Here is a 20,363-nt window from a genome sequence, read left to right on the forward strand (position 1 = left end):
TTGGGGCCCTGAATGGTGATAAGAGATGAGGTGTAAGGACAGGTGTAGCACTTACGCTTGCAGGGATAAGTGCCAGGTGGGAGATCTGTGGGGAGGGACGTGTGGACCAGGCAGTTGTGGAGGGAACGATCCCTGCGAAAAGCGGAGAGGGGTAGAGAGGGAAAGATGTCCTTAGTGGTGGGGTCCTGTTGAAGGTGGCAGAAGTTGCGGAGGATAATATGCTGGATCTGGAGGCTGGTGGGGTGATAGGTGAGGACAAGGGGGACACGGTCCCTGTTGTGGTGACGGGAGGATGGGGTGAGGGCTGAAGTGCGGGAAATGGAGGAGATGCGGGTGAGAGCATATTGATTGGTTTTCCAATTGGTTTTCCACCCTCTTCCCACCTTCTTTATAGGGCCCCTGCCCCCTCCTTCTTTAGTCCTGACGAAGGGTTTCAACCCGAAACGTTGACAGCTCCTTTCAACGGATGCTGCCCGACCTGCTGAGTTCATCCAGTTTTTTAGGACAAAGTCAGCATTGTTTCCTTAAGGGAAAGTCCTGCTTGATGAACCTGTTGGAATTCTTTGAGGAGATTTCAAGTAGGATAGATAAAGGAGATGTAGTGGATGTTGTATATTTGGACTTTCAGAAGGCCTTTGACAAGGTGCCACACGAGGCTGCTTACCAAGTTTTAAGCCCATGTTATTACAGGAAAGTTACTAACATGGTTAGTGCATTGGATGATTGGTAGGAGGCGGCAATGAGGAATAAAAGGATCCTTTCCTGGTTGACTGCCAGTGAGTAGTGTTGTTTTGCAGGGTTCTGTGTTGGGACTGCTTTTTATGCTGTATATCAATGATTTAGAATAGAAGGCTTCGCTACCAAGTTTGCTAATGATATAAAGAATGGTGGAGAGGCAGGTTGTGTTGAGGAAATGGGTAGTATGCAGAAGAACTTAGACAGATTAGGAGAATGGGCAAGAATGTGGCAAATGAAATACAATGTTGGAAATTGCAAGGTCATGCACTTTCGTAGTAGAAATAAATATGCAGACTATTTTCTAAATGGGGAGAAAATCCAGGAATCTGAGATGCAAAGGGACTTGGGAGTCCTTGTGCAGAACACCCTGAAGGTTAACTTGCAGCTTGAGTCGGTGGTGAGGAAGGCAAATGCAATGTTAGCATTCATTTCAAGAGGTCTCAATACGAGCTGAGATGTGATGCTGAGGCTTTATAAGGCACTGTGTACAATTTTGGGCTCTTCATCTATGAAAAGATGTCCTGGCATTGGAGAAGATCCGAGGCAGTTCACAATGATGATTCTGGGAATGAAAGGGTTATCATATGAGGAACATTTGATGGCTCTGGGTCTATACTCACTGGAATTTAGAAAGATGAGGGGGGGACTCATTGAAGCGTCTTGAATGTTAAAAGGCTGAGACAGAGCAGATGTAGAAAGGACATTTCCCATGGTGGGGAGTCTAGGACAAGTGGGACATTTATTTAAAACAGATGCGGAAAAAATTCTTTAGCCAGAGGGTGGTGAATCTGTGGAATTTGTTGCCACAGGCAGCTGTGGAGGCCAGGTCGCTGGGTATATTTAAGAAACTGATAGGTTCTTGATTGGATGTGGCATCAAAGGTTATGGCGAGAAAGCCGTGGAATAGGGTTGAAAAGGGGGGGGAAAGGATCAGCCATGATTGAATGGTGGACCAGACAATAGACCAAATGGCCCAATTCTGCTCCTATGATTTATGGCAAACAAGAGGAAAAAATGCAGATGCTGGAAATCTGAGCAACACACACACACACACAAAATGCTGAAGGAATGCTGGTTTGCTGAGTTCCTCCAGCATTTTGTGTGTGTTGCCTAAGTCTTACGATCTTATTTTAAGATACTACACAAATAGAAAGAAAGTTAACCTTAAATCAGTGATTCTGAGAAAATAACATTAAGTACCTTTGCACTGAAGGCAATATTAATGTTGTGGTTAAAGTTTTTTTGATTTTAGTATTAACTATTTGGAATTATTTTCTGTCACTCCAAATAACAACATCTAGCCTAAAGTGAAGAATCATTCCGTAGTGTCCTGTAATCTTAATATCAACTGTAACAGCTGATATACTGAAGATCCATCTGTTGTTTATAGCTTTTGTTTGTATTTGTTTATTACTGAATAAAATATTTGAATATTATGAAAAGTATCATTTTTGAATTGTGGTACATTCAAATGAATTTTAATAGGACTGTGGAGCTGAAGTAAAAATTGTAGTTCTGGAGAAATTAATTGAGCCAAAAGACAATAAATTCATTGACCATGGTCCACGCTCAGATTCCTCCTTTCTCGGCTCTTTACCTTTTCTGCCCATCACCTCATCCAGCTACTTTCCCCCTCACTTGGCTTCATCTATCACCTGTCAGCCTGTACTCCTTCACTTCCTCCCCCCACATTCTTATTCTGCCTCCTTACCTTTCCAGCCCTGACGAAGGATCTCGGCCCAAAATCTTGTCTTTTTATTTATTTCCATAGATGCTGTCTGATCTACTGAGACCCTCCAGCACTTTGTGTATGTTACAGTGTAAGAGATTGTTATAGAGTCTGTGAATGTATTGGGTTTGACTTCCCAGACCTCCTTAGTGTTGGGTTTATAAAATTATAGATGAAATAATTATAGTTGAATTAAAGTGAGAACCATTCAGAAAAAAAAACCCTGTACAATCTGACTTCCAATTGATACCTAGTGGCTAGTAAAACCAATATTGTGGGTGATCCCATTGAAACTACATAGGGGAAGACAATAGATGGACTTTCCTGCTATTAACACATTGTTAAAGGTGCTACTTGCTACTTAATACACAATTCAAACTGATCTGTTTTGTTATTAACCCTATGATTAATAAATATTCATGTTGCAATCCCTCAACAAAAGGATATATTTTGGGTGTCTGGCCCTCCAGCATTGCTCTTGTGTTTATGTAATTCCATGGTTTTCTTTGCTTCATGATGAAACTCAGGGTTGTGTACTACATACATATTTTGATAATAAATGTACTTTGAATCTTTGAAATAGTTACAATTAAGTAGGTGATTATAGTAATTGAAGCTGTAGTTAACCATCTCTTGTAATCATTGTATTGAAGGAAGCGATGTGTCAGGAGAGTAGATTCTCCTGGACACTCTCTGTGGTCTGCTGTGTGAATAAAGACTATTTTGTTTCCCAGTTACATCTTCTGTGTAGCTCAGTTTCTGTCAGTCACAGCACCTGCATTGGAGAATAGTAGATTGGAAGGAAGCAAATATAATTTAATGACCAAAAAAAAGGAGGCAGAATTTTTAAAAGGCCTGCTAGCCAGATGCGGAAAAAATTCTTTAGCCAGAGGGTGGTGAATCTGTGGAATTTGTTGCCACAGGCAGCTGTGGAGGCCAGGTCGCTGGGTATATTTAAGAAACTGATAGGTTCTTGATTGGACGTGGCATCAAAGGTTATGGCGAGAAGGCCGTGGAATAGGGTTGAAAAGGAGGGGAAAGGATCAGCCATGATTGAATGGTGGACCAGACAATAGACCAAATGGCCCAATTCTGCTCCTATGATTTATGGCAAACAAGAGGAAAAAATGCAGATGCTGGAAATCTGAGCAACACACACACACACAAAATGCTGAAGGAATGCTGGTTTGCTGGTGATCAGGAGAAGAGGGTCCAGACATTGGGCAACATTCTGTCGTTTCCAACAGTGACAGGAGACCTGTGTGGAAGAATTTTTAAAGTAGAAAAGCCATTGAACTGGGACACTTCCACTTTCTTGACCTTGGATGTCTTGGTCCAGTGGTACGAGTACTTGCCACAAACTGAGGTCTACCTTGGTTTGACTTGGCCTCTGTTGCAGTCTATGGCAGAGCATTCCACAGGTTCACTACTCTGGCCAAAAAAAAATCCTCCTTACCTCTGTTCTAAAAGGTTGTCCCTCAATTTTGAGGCTGTGCCCTCTAGTTCTGGATACCATCACCATAGGATACATCCTCTCCACATCCATCCTATAGCTTTCTTTCAATATTTGGTAGGTTTCAATGAGATCCCCCTGCATTCTTCCAAATTCTAGTGAGTACAGGCCCCAAACTGCCAAACGCGCCTCCTATATTAACCCCATCATTCCCGGAATCATCCTCGTGAACCTCCTCTGTACTCTCTGCTTAAGATTTCCATCATCTGCAGAACATCTGATGGAGGGTCTCAGCCCGAAACGCCGACTGTTTACTCGTTTCCATAGATGCTGCCTGACCTGCTGAGCTCCTCCAGCATTTCGTGTGTGTTGATCTGCAGAATCTATTGTTTTTCTAATGTGTCTTACTGACGTCTGTAGTTGCCTGAAGCTCAGCAGTTCGCAGGAGAAATCCATTATAATTGTGAGGCATTATTATAGTGATTTGGGAATTCATAACATACGACAGCTCTGAGAGTCTGCTACCCCAATGCATCCGATCATCGGGGTTTGAATTTATTTGAGCGCGAAGCGCAGAAACAAATATCACGGTGATGATTGTACGCTCTAGTATGAATAGTTTGGTGACAATAAAGTATTTGTATTTGATTTCACGATTCCGGTATCTGCAGGTTTGTATTTTCCGCCGTCTTTGATTGATGGGGTCACGTGGTGATCTGAGCCAATACCGGAGCGGGAACGGTGAAGGGGGTCGATTGGGGGGTACAGTGCGCATGTGCGAGTGTCGAGCCGCTTGCTCTATGAGAACGGGCTTGAATTGCCGCTGTCGTCATGTCGGTGGAGCTGACTTTCCTGGGCACTGGTTCGGCCTATCCGTCGCCGAGCCGCGGGGCCTCGGCCGTGGTGCTGCGCTACGAGGGGGAGTGCTGGCTTTTCGACTGCGGCGAGGGCACGCAGACCCAGCTGATGCGGAGCCACCTGAGAGCAGGTGAGGCTCCCCGACCAAGCGGCCGGTCAGCCGGCTGCTGCCTCCCTCAGAATCCGACGGAAAAAGCGCGCATGGAAGGAGAGAAAAGGGGAGGATGGCCATAAGACATAGGCCATTCGGCCCATCGAGTTGCTCCGGCATTCCATCATTAGCCCTCTCATCCCCATTCTCCTACCTACTCCCCGGAACCTTTGACGCCTTGACTAAACAAGAAACTAGCAGCCAGCGCTTTAAATAATCTCAATGACCTGGCCTCAGCCGTCTGTGGCAATTAATTCCACTGATTTACCACTCTCTGGCTAAAGAAATCCTCATCTCTGATCTGACCCCTCTGGTCCTAGACTCGCCCAGTATAAGAAACATCTACTCTATCTAGAACATTCAAAATTCCATAGGTTTCAATGAGATATCCTTCCCCCCCCCCCCCCCCCACTCTTCTGGACTCCGGTATGTACAGGCACAGAGCCATCAAACGCTCCTCATTCCTGGAATCATTCTTGTGAGCTTCCTCTGGACCCCTCAGCAAACCCTTTCTAAGATAAGGGCCTAAAGCTGCTCACAATACTGACCAATGTCTTGTAAAGCCTCAGCATTACATCCTTGCCCTTTCAAAATGAATGCTAACATTGCATTTGCCTTTCTTGCCACCGACTTAAGCTGCAAGTTAACCTTTAGGAAAAAGAGGACTCCCAAGTTCCTTTGCACTTGTGATTATTGAATTTTTTTCCTACTTAGAAAATAGTGTCTGCCTTTATTTCTTCTCCCACAGGGCATGACCATGCTTTCCTACACTGCCTTCTATCTGCCATTCCTTTGCCCATTTTCCTGTTCTGTTTAGGTCCTGCAGACTACCTGTCCCTCCATCTATCTATGTATCATCTGCAATTTCATTGACACCTTAAAAGAAGCAATGCCAATGCAGACCCCTGTGGAACACCACTAGTCACCAGCAGCCAATCAGAAAAGGCTCCCTTTATTCACAGAGGAGAGAGAAGGGGAGGGAGTGGTTGGGAGAGGAGGTGCAGAAGATGAGTGGGAGGTGGAGGGAGAGACGAGGGGAGGCAGTCGGGGATGGAGGGAGAGATGAGGTAGGGGAATGGAGGCGCTGAAGCTGTTCTTGATTTGTTGATGATGGGTCTTCAGGCTCCTGTACCACCTCCTTGATGATAACAGAGAAGAGGGCATGTCCCGGAAAATGAGTGTCCTTAATAATGGATAGTTTTTCTTGTGACTTTGCCTTTTGGGGGTGTTCTCGATGGTGGGGTGATTTGCGCCTGTGATGTTGCTGGCTGTGTCTACAATCCTCTGCATGCAAGTGTGGATGCTGACAGGCAGAATGACCTCCACCACAAGTACTTCATAAACAGGTTCATTATCACTGTCTTGCATGATGTGGAATTTGTTGTTTGGCAGAGTACATCTGTAGAAATTTGAATGTCTGGTGACTTACCACATGTCAAACTCCTAATGAAGTTGAACTGCCCACTTTTGTAATTGCATCAATAATTTGGGCCCAGGGCAGATCCTCGGAAAAGCCGATACCCAGGAACTTGGAAGATGCTCGCCCTTTCCACTGGTGTGTGTTCGCAGAACTTTCCCTTCCTGAAGTCCACAATCAATTCTTGCTGACATTGTGTGCAACGTTGTTGTTGCCAGTCTGGCTCACTCCTGTACGCCTCCTTGTTGCCATCCAAGATTTTTCTCCTCGGCTATCAGATTTCTGAACTGTCCTTGAACCTATGAATACCTTAATTTTTTTTGCTCCATATATTTATGCTGCAGTTTATAGTAATTTTATCACTTTGCACTGTACTGTTGCTGCAAAACAACAAGTTTCACATCATATAATCCAGTTATAACAAACCTGATTTTGATTCTATTGCTTCAAGAGGACAACATCTATTATCAAAGGACCCCACCATCTGGACCATGCCATTTTAAGACCATAAGATATAGGAGCAGAATTAGACCATTTGGCCCATCGAGTCTACTCTGCAATTTCATCATGGCTAATCCATTTCCCTCTCAACCCCAATTTACTGCTTTCTTCCTATATTCCTTCATGCCCCGACTAATTAAGAATTGATCAACTACTACTTACATCTAGCATTGGGCAGGAGGTACAGAAACCTGAAGTCTCTCACCACCAGATTCAAAGGCAACTTTACCTCCTCCCCGCCCCTCCGCTTTCTGCAGGGATTACTTCCTCCGTGATTCCCTTCGTCTACTCATCCCTCTCTACCAATCTCCTTCCTGGCACTTAATCCTGCAAGTGGAAGAAGTGCTACACCCGCCCATTCACCTCCTCTCTCACGTCCATTCAGGGACCCTAACATTCCTTCCAGATGAGGAATAATTCGCCTGCCAATCTGTTGCGGCCACCTCTACGTTGGTGAGATATATATTGGGAAACCGCTTTGTTGAGCCCCTCTGCTCCATCCACAAAATGCAGAATTTCAAGCTGGCTGATCATTTAATTTCTTATCCTCTTTCCAATTCTGACATGTTTATCCTTGGCCTCCTCTTCTGCCATGATGAGGCCACTCTCAGGTTGAAGAAGCAATACCTCACATTCTGTCTAGTAATTGAATTAAGCATACACATGAGAAATTATATAAATTATGTAATAATCGTCTTTTTTTTTTCAGATGCCATTTAAAAAACTAACTTTCCTGTTCGGCAATAAGTTAAAATAAATACTAATTTGAAATCTTTTTTAAAGACTCAAATTTAAAAATAATATATAAATCTTTTTTTTCAGGTAAAATTTCAAAAGTTTTCATTACTCATCTCCATGGTGACCATTTGTTTGGTTTGCCTGGACTGCTGTGCACAGTGAGCCTCCAGTGTAGTTCTCTTCTGAACAAGCAGCCGGTTGAAATTTATGGGCCGGTTGGATTAAGGAAATTTCTGAGGATGTGCATGCACCTTTCACACTCTCAGTTGGTCTTTCCGTATGTAGTCCATGAACTGGTTCCAACAGAAGATCAATGTTTTCCTGAGGAATGGAGGCCCCCCTCTATGCATAGTGTGGATGATCAGCTTCATCCACAGGAACTACAAGGAACAACAATTCACCTCGACCCTCAGCAAGACTGTTATAATCTCTTGACTCATGAACAATTCTCTGTAAAAGCCTTTAGGCTTTTTCACCGCATACCATCATTTGGGTTTGTAATCAAAGAGAAAGAACGACCAGGAAAACTTCAGACTCAGAAATTGAAAGATATGGGTAATTTTGTCTACTGCATTGTTAGATTTCTTCAGATTCAGTTGGCAGAACCTCTAAACTACTGGCAATATAATGTACTCAGAGGTTCTTAAAAATTCATGCAACAGGTTGAACTAGATCAAAATTATACTCTCTTCTCTCCCCTCCCAAAGATAAAGAAACAGTGGGGCTCCATCAGACTCTAAAAGCTGAAGGAATAATTTTTAAAAAAAAGAAATTTGCTTTAATTAACTTGTCCTGGCATTGACACTATTTATCTATCTATCTATGTGTCCTTCCATTGCAGTACGGACTCTACTGACCCAAGTAGCTGTACTGCCCAGCAATCCCTGATTTAAACCTACTCTAATCACGGGGCAATTACAATGACCAATTAAACCAGTACCTTTGGAATGTGGGAGGAAACCGGAGCATCCGGAGGAAACCCAGCGTTCATGGGAAGGATGTACAAGTTCCTTACAAAGGATGTTGCAATTGAACTCCAAACTCTGACACCCTGAGCTGTAATAGTGTCACGCTAATTACTACGCTTCCATGGTGCCCATGGGTAGTTAAGGCCACTGAGCCAGTCATATTTTTTTTATCTCTTTGAAAGCTTTTGTACATGGTGTCTTTTCTTGGTTTTGGCCTCAACTCTGCTTTTCATCATCTTGTACTTAACATTCAAAGTAAGTTTATTATCAAAGTACGTACTTTCTGTGTCACCTGTAATACCCTGAGGTTCTTTTTCCTGAGAGTATTCACAGTAGAATAAAGAAGTATAATAGAATCAATGAAATACTGACAAACAACCAATGTGCAAAATAAGGCAAGCTGCAAAATACAAATAAAAGTAAATAAATAATACTGAGAACATGAGTTGTAGAGACCTTAAAAGTGAGTCCGCAGGTTGTGAAATCATTTCAGTGTTGAGGTGAGTGAAGTTATCCACGCTGGTTCAGGAGCCTGATGGTTGAAGGGTAATAACTTCCTGAACCTGGTGGTGTGGGACCTAATCTATTGGGGAGAACATTCCAGATTTCAATAATTAGAAATAATTCTGTACATCTTTTTCGAAATGACTTTGAATCCTACCCCTCTACTTCTGGCCTATTCACGAGAGGCAGGGAATTGTTAATCTCTGCTTTATCAAAACCTCCTCTTGAAATCCATAAGATAACCATTGAACCCACATCCAAATTAATCTTCTTTATAGCCTGAGCTCTCTTGAAGTGTGGTGACTAGTTTTAGACAAACTACCTCAGCTAATTTATGAAACAATAACAATTTTTTCCATATATAAACATAAGTAAACTATCCAATATACACCAGCCCACAGATAATTGGAATGGCTGATGGCTAACATTACTGTGGAGAATCTAGAGCTGTAGTCACTGTTTGAAAATGCCAGTTGAAGATGAGGTAACCTTAACATTTTTTGTGCTTGCTATTTGCTTCCATTAAGACAGATGTTTGGAAAGACTTTAGAAAAATATTTTAGCCTCCATGGTTTTAATTTTCCTGTTTTTTATGTTGCCATTCCTGGCCTTATTGACCATGAATGACTTGGTATTAGTGTTGAATATCTAGAGTCACCTTTCTCTGCAAGATGAATTATTTTTCTTTGTAATCTAGTTACTCATTCCAGCCCATTTTTTTTTTCAAGTGCAGTCTGAAGACTGGGTGTTATCCATTTCTCCTTTCCCTCTAATCTCTTTCTGGCACATATCCCTGCAAGCGACAGGAATGTTACACTTACCTCCTCGGTCGCCTCCATTCAGGGAATTAAACCTGGGTTACTGGTACTGTAAAGTGTTGTGCTATTCACCACACTACCATGTTACCCTACCGTTTTCGCCAAATACCTTTATTTTTGTATGTGGTTTTAATTTAGGTTTGGGCAGTCATATTCCAGCCTGAAGACTGAAAACTAAATTTTGGGAGGGGGAGGATAGAAAGAGAATGTTAGAGAGTATATTATGAAATAAGTTAAATTCTGCTCCGATGTCGTATGATCTGATTACCTTTGCAGGTTATTTTGGAAAGTAAATTGTGTGAATAAACACGAACTGCTAGAAACACACTTAATCTACTTCTGAAGCTATGACATTTAAATTTGCATTATAAAATTATCTAAGTCCAAAAATTCAAATTCTGCTTAGTGCTATTTAAGTACTACTGCTTGTGGGAAGGCAAATAAGTAAAAAAAGATTTCCTTAGTTTTACAAAATATGATACATACTTAAAGCTCATCACCCCCAATGGGGGCATAGGCAGCCGACGGGTCAGGGTCTTGTCCTGGGCGAAGATCCTTCCTCTTCCATGAATGAGGGCTTGGAGCTTCTGTTGGCATTTCTGAAACTCTGGGTTTTTATGGGATGGGGTTGCTAGCCCCATGCCCAACCCTCCCCCTTTCACAGCTGGGCTTGGGACCGTCCTTCACACAAAATACTGGAGGAACTCTGCAGGGAAGGCAGCGTCTATTGGAAAAAAGTAGTGTCGATGCTTGGGGCTGAAACCCTTCGGAGTCCTGCCAGCATTTTGTGTGTGCTGCTTGGATTTCCAGCAACTGCAGATTTTCTCTTGTTTGGGACCATCCATGGCTGAGTTAAAATATGACTGGACTCTTTTCCATGGATGCTGCCTGACCTACTGAGTTCCACCAGCATTTTGTGTGTGTTGCTTAAAATTTGATATGTTTGCCTTTTTTATTTTTCCTTTTACTTTTTTAACTTGTGCTTTCTTTTCCTCCCCTAAATGTTGTTAATGGAATAATCTAGGTATTCAGCCAGGACCTCTCTATGGGAAACTAAAAAATGGACAGCCCATCACTCTTAACAGTGGCGTGACTGTTTATCCTGTGGATGTGCTGGAAACTCCCATTCCGGGTCGAAAAATATGCATTTTGGGAGACTGCTCCAGACCAGTTGGCAAAAAGGCTAAAGAACTTTGTGCTGACGCAGATGTCCTGGTGCATGAGGCCACATTAAACGATAATCAGTCTGACAAGGCTGAGGAACGCGGACACTGTACGCCAAAAACCGCTGCAGAATTTGCAAAATTATGTAAAGTTAAACGGCTGATCCTTACTCATTTCAGTCAAAGGTACAAGCCTACTGCCCTTGCTGCTGAAGGGGATGATGATGATATCATGGAACTGAAGAATCAAGCTGAACTGATACTGAAAGGACAGGAAGTGACATTGGCTGAAGATTTTATGGTGATTGAAATCCCTTTGAACAAGACAAAGCAACAAATAATCCCCACACAGTGAAACTCTTCAATGACAGAATATAAAATGTGACCAGATGGATTAATAAAATGTGTCTGCAGTTAATTTTGCAATGGTTTTCAGGGTTTTTATGATGTCATCTGTTGCAATGAGGTAACTGCTAACACTTGATGATGAAACAGAATCAGGTTTAATATCACTGGTACCAGATATGTACCAGATGCTGATGCAACCAGTTAAAATGGTCTCCAAGGAACATCTGTAGAAATTTGTGAGTCTTTGATGAGGTACCAAGTTTCTTCAAAACTTCTAATGAAATATAGCTGCTGTTGTGCCTTACTTGTAATAGCATCAATATGTTGAGCCTAGGATAGATTCTCAGAGATGTTGACACCCAGGAACTGCTTCTGATCAAGAAATAGAAGAGGAAATATCTGCATTACTTGCATCTGGTTGTGTGATGTGGACGGTTATGTTTAGAAAATTTTCTGAGCAGTGGGTTGCAAGTTCTTGCTTTTACTGTGGACTCACACTGTTAACTTTGCCTTAGTCATAGAACACTAAGCACAGAAACAGGCCTTCGACCCATCTAGTTCATACCAAACTGTGACAGAGAGCACATTTTTATAGATAAACACACACACACACCCATGACATTTTACTGTTGTGTTGTGTGTGCGCACTTCAGTGTTCAATGTCTTTCCCCTGGGATATTCTTATAAAGGTTTTGGCTTTATGATGTCTTTCCTGCCGTACACATTATGGGATGGGGATTTGTAAATAGGTATATATTGTTTATGTATTAAGGTAGATATTTCTGTTTATTTTGTAATATGACTTATTACGTTGTGGGGTGCATCATATTCTAATTCATGTGTAGTTATAAGTTAACTTTGTGGGTAATTAAAGATTGTCCTAGTGCTGAAAAACAGGACAGTTCGCCTCAATAGCTGGGGAGAGAGAGACTGAGCTGCCTGCAGTTCACACTGGACATAGTATGCAGCTATAATTGTGTTTTCTGCTATATAGCTTTTTGTAAATATTGGCAATTTTCTTTTTGATATTTTTGTAAGTTTGATTTTTGCCGCTCCAAATAAATACTCTTGCACGAAAGTGCTGAGCGACTTCAGCCGTTTTTTTCTTGGGTTGAAACCCATGTATCAAAACACGAACTATTAATATCCCTAGTCCCATTGACCTGCACCCAGACCATAGCCTTCCATAATCCTCCTATCCATGTACCTATCGAAATTACTCTTAAATATTGAAATTTACCCAGCATCCACCACTTACACTGGCAGCTAATTTTTTTTTACAGAACTATAAAAGTTTATTTACATTACATATGCACAAGGTACAGACAGTCAATATTTACAAGACAGTAAGTATACTCAAAATACAGTTACTACTGTCTATAATATAAACAGTCAATACCCCGGGAGACCCACCACTTCTGGAAGTCCCCACTGTTCCCATTGTGACCATGTGATCCCACCAAGGACAGCCAGGCACGAACGTAGCCTTGGAAAATGGGTAAGCAGTCAGCCCGGGCAGTGGCCTCCATTTTTCATCGTCTAGACCCATGCCACTGGCAGCTCGTTCCACACACTCACCACCCTGTGAGTGAAGAAGTTGCCCCTCAGTTTCCCCTTAAATATCTCACCCAACCTCAGTGGAAAAAGCCTGCTTGCATTTACCCTATCTATACCCCTCAATTGTCTATACCTCTATCAAATCTCCTGTCCCCTTGAGTAGGTTTATCCCTTAACTCCAAATTTAATTAATTAGACAATGTAGAATTTGCTGATTTTTTTTTCTAGCCAGAATGATTTATGCTTGGTTAGGTGTGATATGCACCTGTGAATACTCAGACCATTGGAATTCTCCAGGGCAAGGAGCAGGTAATCATGAATATTCGAGCTTCATGCTGGTAGAAAGGGAATGAAGTTTGATGTACTCTGCTTTTCTCTTTCTGGAAAAGAAGGAATGGAAAATTCCAAATTGCAAGAGCCATTTGAAATGCAAATCAAATAGTTCACTTCAGTCTTGTGAAATGTTCTACCTTTACTGCTTTAAGACCATGAAACATAGGATCAGAATTAGACCATTTGGCCCATCAAATCTGCTCTGCCATTCGATCATGTTTGATTTATTATCCCTCTCAACTCCATCCTCCCGCCTTCTCCCATAACTTTTGACATCCTTACTAATCAGGAACCTATCAACCTCCTTTTTAAATGTACCCAATTACTTGGCCTCAAGGGCTGCCTGAGGTAGTGAATTCCACAGATTCACCACCCTCTGGTCAAATATTTTTTTCCTCATCTTTGTTCTAAATAGAGATCTCTTTATAAAGGCTGTGTTTTCCGGTCCTAGACTCACTCATCATAGTAAATGTCCTTTCCACATCCACTCTATTTCAATGAGTTTCAATAAGATCACCCCCCACCCCATTCTTTTCAACTCCAGTGGGTACAGGCCCAAACACTCCTCATATGTGAACCCTTTCATTCCTGGGATCATTCTCATTAACCTCTTCTAGACCCTGGTGGAGAGTTTTAGGATGGCAGATATTTAAGGTAAGATTGAACCCTGAGGGAAAGATGTGCTCAAACCAAAAGTATCCTTTGGATGCCTTAGATTAGCTTTATTTGTTGCATGCACATCAAAACATAGTGGAATGTGTTGTTTGCATCAAATCAAATTAACGAGGATTGTAATGGGAGCATCCCACAAGCGTGGCTGTGCTTCTGGCATAATAGAATCAATGCAAAACTACACACAAAGACTGACTAACAACAAATGTGCAAAAGACAAACTGTGCAAATACAAACAAAATAATAAATAATACTGAGTACATGTGTTGTGAAGTCCTTGGAAGTGAGTCCATAGGTTGTGGAATTAGTTCAGTATTGAGGTGAGTGAAGTTATCCACATTAGTTCAGGAGCCTGATAGTTGAGGGGTAGACCTGACTTGGTCTAACCAAGCAGAGTCTGCCAAGAAGGCCCATCAGCACCTTTACTTCCTGAGAAAGCTGAAGAAATTTGGCCTGTCCCCTAAAACCCTCACTAATTTTTATAGGTGCACCGTAGAAAGCATTCTTCTAGGGTGCATCACAACCTGGTATGGACATTGTCCTGTCCAAGACCAGAAAAAGCTGCAGAAGATCGTGAACATAGCCCAGCACATCACACAAACCAATCTTCCATCCTTGGACTCACTTTACACCGCACGCTGTTGGAGCAGTGCTGCCAGGATAATCAAGGACACGACCCACCTAGCCAACACACTTTTTGTCCCTCTTCCCTCCGGGAGAAAGTTCAGGAGCTTGAAGAGTCATATGGCCAGATTTAGGAACAGCTTCTTTCCAACTGTGGTAAGGCTGCTGAACGGATCCTGACCCAGATTTGGGCCGTACCTTCCAAATATCCGGACCTGACTTGCACTACCTTACTTTCCCTTTTCTATTTTCTAATTATGATTTATAATTTAAAATTTTTATTATATTTACTTAGATTTGTACTTAAGGGAGCGCAAAGCGCAGAATCAAATATCGCTGTGATGATTGTATGCTCTAGTATCAATTGTTTGGTGACAATAAAGTATATACAATGTAGTGGATATGACTCAGTCCATCACGGGTAAAGCCCTCCCCACCATTGAACACATCCACAGAGCACTGTCATAGGAAAGCAGCACTGGTTGTTTGTCCATCCTGTTGGGTGTGATCTTTCATTGATTGAATTGTGTTTCTTGGATATACTGTGAAAGAAAATTAATCTCAGGGTTGCATATGGTGACACATGTAGTTTGATAATAAATATACTTTGAACTTCATCTTACTTTCTTATTGCATGATACAGGAGTTAAGAATGCTTTTTTTTCCCCCTCTGCTTCCATGCAATTGGCAGTTTCTGTTGTATCCGACAATGGCAGGAGACATAGGAGAGAGTTTTAAAGTGGAAAAGCCATTGCACTGAGGCAGCTCCACTCTCTCAACTCCAGGTTCAGTAGTAAGAGTAGTCTTCCTTCATTGCAGTGGATGACCATGAATTCTTCTGTACTTTGTCATGCCCTTAATTCTCCACGAAGCATTGTAGAACTGACTTCCTGGCCACTGGAGTTCACTGTTGAGCTCATCTGCCCAGTCCGCTGCCTTTTCACATTTGGAGAGGCATGTCTGTCTCACCAAGGTATGAGGCCCCCTTGCTTCCCTTACCTGGTTTAGCCCACCTGTAGAAGCAGTGCATAATGTCAGTCTGCTGTTGTATGCAAATAACTACTTAGAGCCACGGGGTGAGAGTGAGTGTCCAGTAGGGTCCAAAGGTGAGTGAGTTGCCCCAAAATGGACATGATAAATCCCTTCACCAGAGGTGCTACCCCTCCCTGAACACCCCTTATAATTTTCACTAAATCATCAAGACAGAGCAGTATCAGATTGCATGCCAAGAGCTGGCAAATGATATTAATGTAAAACTATAGACATGGGCAGAATTAGGCCATTTGGCCCATTGAGTCTGCTCTGCTGTTTGATCATGGCTAATTTATTAACCTTCTCAACCCCATTGACATGCTTTCTCCCCATAACCTTTGACACCCTAACTAATCAAAAGCCTATCAACTTCTGCTTTAAGTATACCCAATAACTTGGCCTCCTCAACCATATGTGAAAATGAATTCCACAGATTCACCACCTCCTAACTAAACAAATTATTCTTCACCTCTGTTCTAAAGGGACATCCTTTCTGTTTATTTATATTTAGAGGTACAGTGCTGAACAGGCTCTTCCAGCCTAATGAGCCACACCATCCAACAACCATCCCATTTTAACATCACGTTAATCAAAGTACAATTTACAATGACCAATTAATCTACTACCTGGTATGTCTTTGGACCATGGGAGGAAACCAGAGCATCCAGAGGAAGTTCACATAGCCACAGGGAGAATATACAAATTCCTTACAGACAAAGGCAGAATTGAACCCAGGTCACTGACATTAACCACTACACTACTATGCCACTCCAAAATCACCCTTAATGAAGTTTAAATTGCTCCCAACTTTTAAGTAGGTTTGTGTTTCATATATCTAATTTGGTTAATAATTGTTAATCTATCCTACCCAGGGATCAAATGTGTTTTATTCTTCACTAGGCTGAATTAAAATCTAATTTCTGCTCATTCATCTCTCCATCCTCTGCCCTATTGTAGAGGAGGATTTTATGGAGTCATACAGTATGGAAACAGGCCATTCCGCCCAACAAGCTGACGCTAGACATCAAACATCACCTCTACACTAACCTCCACAATTCTATCAATTCCAAACCATTTTAAAAAAAAAGATGAACAGTGTGGAACAGGCTCTTACAACTCAGTGAGCCACACCACCTAACAGCCCATCTATTTAACCCTAGCCTAATGGCAATTCAATTTGCAATGTCTAATTAACCTACTAGTTGGTATGTCTTTAGACTTTGGGAAGAAACTGGACACCCACACAGTATACAGAATATAGGAAGGGACGTACTAACTCCTTACTGAGGATACCGAAAATGAACTCCGACATCCAATGCTCTGAGCTGTAATAGCTTTCTGTTCACCACTAAGCTACCATGGAACCTATTTTCAGTTTTAGAGGCTGTATAAATCCAGTGAATTTATCAATGTGTATTTTTTTTTTAAAGTAGACCTATTACAAAAGTTATTCCAAATTTTGATGTCATACTACATTGGGAGAACTTAAATGTGCTATCATTGTAAAATCTAATTATGTTCATTTGATGTATTCATCTTAATTATCTTTGTTATCCAGTGTACATAACACTATTAAATGAAATTATTGATAAAGGATCACCCAAATACTCCAAAACAAGAGAGAAACTGTAGATGCTGGAAATCCAAACAACACACACAAAATGTTGAGAGGAACACAGCAGACCCGAAACGTCAACCGTACTTTTTTTTTACCCCCATAGATGCTGCCTGGCCTGCTGAGTTCCTCCAGCATTGTGTGTTGCCCTAATACTCGCCTATTTCAAGAGATTGAGGAGATCAAAGCTTCAGCCTTGCTTCTCTCCCCTACACCAGCTGATGAGACCAGCCTGGTCTGATGTCCCTGCATCAGCTGAGGACCCAGGATTTTAGCCTTACCCCCTTCTCCTGACACAACACACACATCGCAGGGCGCATGCGCTCGCCGGCCGCCATGTTGTGTCCTGAACAAAAACTGGGTGAGGGGGAGCGGACGAAGCCCGGTGCGAACGAGTAAATGAGACCCGGGAGTCGAACGCTGAGCTTCGATGCGGCCTGGGTATTCCGGGAAGAGAGTCACCGGACAGCGGCTGGCCTCCGACGCCGGCGAGCGAGCAGCGGTAAGCGGGGCTGGGGGAAGTTTGGTGTCAGATTGTGGGGGAGTGGGGGGGGGGGGGCCGAGGCCCGGCTAGGCCGCAGCTCACGGCCGGGGCTTTTTTTTTTACCGGGACATGGGGGCTGTTGTTCCTTCACCGGCACTCGGCCCTGGTTCTTTAACGTCGTCGAGGTCCGCGGCCTTTCCCTCATCACCGCACACCGCCCTTGGTGGTTGTTCTGTGGCCGCGACCGTTCTCGCCGTGTTGGGGTCTGCTGGCCGATGAGAGTATGTAGTATGATCTAAAAGGTATTTATACTGGTTCGTCAGCTCGGGTTTCAGATCTTTAAAGGGGCCTCTCGGCACCGTAAACACGAGACTGGAGGGGATAGGTTTCCGGTCTCACCACATACCCCCCAAAGCATTAATACACAGAAATACACTTTTTAAATTCCCTTTTCTTATTCTCACTGGCTGCTTCTCACGCTCTCTCATTCTCTGTCCTGTTCACTTACTCTTTCACACACTCATTCACTCTCATACTCTTATTCACTCCTTCTCTCTCTCATTAACCATTTATCTCCCTCACCACACGTTCTCCCTCACCCTCCCCTCCAGCCTCTCCCATCTCTTGTTCTCCCCTCCAGCCTTCCCTATCGTTCTCACCTCCAACACCTCCCTTCAGTCTCCCCCGTCTCTCCCTGCCACTGTCTCTGGCTCTCCCCTGCAACACCCCCCACCCTCCAGCCTCTCCCCATCTCTCGCTCTCCTCTCCTCTCGGACCCCCCCCCCCCCCCCCGTCCTGCCCCTCCTCTCGGACCCCCCCCCCCCCGTCCTGCCCCTCCTCTCGGACCCCCCCCCCCCCGTCCTCCTCCTCGTCCCAGACACCCCCCCCTCCTGTCCTCCCCCTTGCCCCGGACACCCTCCTCCCCGTTCTCCCCCTTCACCTCCCACACCCTCACTTCCTCCTCTTCCTCTCCCCCCCCCCCCCCCCCGGACCCCTCCTCCTCTAGGATACTTTCTCCACCTGCTCCTCCTCTAGGAACCCTCCTCCCCTCTGCCCCCTCCCTCGCTTCCCCCACCCCCCCCCCCCCGGTTAATTGGGGACATTTTGGCCCAGATAAGCAGCTGCCCTATTTAGTCAAAGTTTCATAGAGTAGTTAAAAAGGTATAAAAATGTATACTGAGTAAGAAATTATGTATTTAAATGAAATATTGAATAAATTTGAACACTGTCAATACTACTACAGAACTATAAAACCATGCAACACACACAAGATGTGGAGACCCTTCAGCCCAAAACATCGACTACTTTTTTTCCATAGCTGCTGCCTGGCCTGCTGAGCTCCTCCAGCATTTGTGTGTGTTTGGATTTCCAGCACTTGCAGATTCTCTCTTGTTTGTCTATAAAACTTTGTATTAGTTCATAACAAATGTCGACGGAGGAATTGATTCTGTGTACGCTGCTGTCTTCTTTTGATTGTAAATTAATAAAATCAGTGCACAGTGCAGTTAATGGACTTTTGATGATTACATCCTCTAAATCTTTATTTTCACTAACATTCAGGGTGATTGTTGATGCCTTCAAATTCCTCACAGGAGTGTGTCCTAGACAAGGAAGGTTATTGTTTTTAAAGTTTTATTGGTATTTAAATAAAAGGCCAGAGCCATAAAAAGCCTGATGTTTCACTGATGCCCGACGTGAGGAAAGCTTGTCCAGTTGGACCTCTATGCAATTTCAGACCCACAGCAATGAGTCAAAGTCTGAAACGGCTTGGCTCATTTCTCAGTAACAGCCAAGAATGGGCACTCCATTTTTTAGGTCTACATCCTAAAAAATGAATTTAAAACTAAAAGACTGGATTGTATTGAATTTTGAGTATATTTCAGTAAGATCTTTTAATAATATTTTAGTATGATTTTTTCATATTGAGGACACTTGATATAGGTTTTCTGATTGACAGATCCTAAATGTCTGAAGTCAAAGGGGGAGGCCACAGAAGTTTCAGAATCATAATCAGGATTAATATAATATCACTGGAATTTGTTGTGAAATATGTTTTGTAGCAATACATTGTAATACCTATTACTAAAGAAACTAAATTGCAATAAAATATTTATTATAAAATAAATTAACCAAATAGTACATAGTTTAAAAAAAGTATTGGTAGTTTACTAGGGTATATAGACACACCCAGCCTCCCGGACAGCCACATCTATGTCCTTAGGGACCGGGTTAGGGAACTGAAAATGCAGCTTGATGACCTTTGTCTGGTCAGGGAAAGTGGAGAAGTGATAGAGAGGAGCTATAGGCAGGTAGTCACACCAGGGTCTTGGGAGACATACAAGTGGGTAACAGTCAGGAGAGGGAAGGGCAAGAGTCAGATACTAGAGAATATCCCTGTGGCTGTTCTCCTTAACAATAAGTACTCCTGTTTGAGTACTGTTGGCAGGAGGGAAATGGCCTACCTGGGGGAAGCAACTGTGGCCACGTCTCTGGCACAGAGTCTGGCCCTGTGGCTCAGAAGGGTAGGGAAAGGAAGAGGATGGCAGCATTGCTAGGGGACTTTATAGTTAGGGGGACAAACAGGCGATTCTCTGGACGCAGGAAAGAAATGTGGATGGTATTATGCCTCTCAGGTCCCAGGGTTCGAGATGTTTCTGATT

At 43.0% G+C, this 20,363-nt stretch overlaps 2 protein-coding genes across 3 annotated transcripts in view; both read left to right on the plus strand.

The window, feature by feature from the left end:
• The first annotated feature begins 4,701 nt into the window (after positions 1-4,701).
• elac1 (elaC ribonuclease Z 1) lies at positions 4,702-12,464 on the plus strand. 2 transcript variants are annotated; one of them, XM_073064086.1, is made up of 3 exons: positions 4,702-4,908; positions 7,670-8,140; positions 10,900-12,464. In XM_073064086.1, exons 1-3 carry the CDS (start codon positions 4,752-4,754, stop codon positions 11,391-11,393), a joined length of 1,122 nt encoding a protein of 373 aa, XP_072920187.1. In that variant the 5' UTR covers positions 4,702-4,751; the 3' UTR covers positions 11,394-12,464. The 2 variants fall into 2 exon arrangements, with proteins under 2 accessions (XP_072920187.1, XP_072920188.1); XM_073064087.1 differs by lacking the exon at positions 4,702-4,908 and adding an exon at positions 5,431-6,260.
• A 5,063-nt stretch (positions 12,465-17,527) lies between these two features.
• The window catches only part of smad4b (SMAD family member 4b), a 114,586-nt gene continuing 111,750 nt past the window's right edge, over positions 17,528-20,363 (plus strand). The window contains exon 1 of the mRNA XM_073064085.1: positions 17,528-17,721. The gene's annotated coding sequence lies outside the window, so the exon portion shown is untranslated. The remainder of the gene's footprint in view (positions 17,722-20,363) is intronic.

The sequence above is a fragment of the Hemitrygon akajei genome, chromosome 13, assembly GCF_048418815.1.
Source record: "Hemitrygon akajei chromosome 13, sHemAka1.3, whole genome shotgun sequence".
NCBI classification, from domain to species: domain Eukaryota; kingdom Metazoa; phylum Chordata; class Chondrichthyes; order Myliobatiformes; family Dasyatidae; genus Hemitrygon; species Hemitrygon akajei.

What these genes read in the sequence shown, in the direction of transcription:
- elac1 (XM_073064086.1), top strand. Translation starts at nt 4,752, where the DNA reads ATGTCGGTGGAGCTGACTTTCCTGGGCACTGGTTCGGCCTATCCGTCG. An exon ending in GCGGAGCCACCTGAGAGCAG is followed by an intron (nt 4,909 to 7,669) that starts GTGAGGCTCCCC and finishes CTTTTTTTTCAG; the next exon opens with GTAAAATTTCAAAAGTTTTC. An exon ending in TCAGAAATTGAAAGATATGG is followed by an intron (nt 8,141 to 10,899) that starts GTAATTTTGTCT and finishes GGAATAATCTAG; the next exon opens with GTATTCAGCCAGGACCTCTC.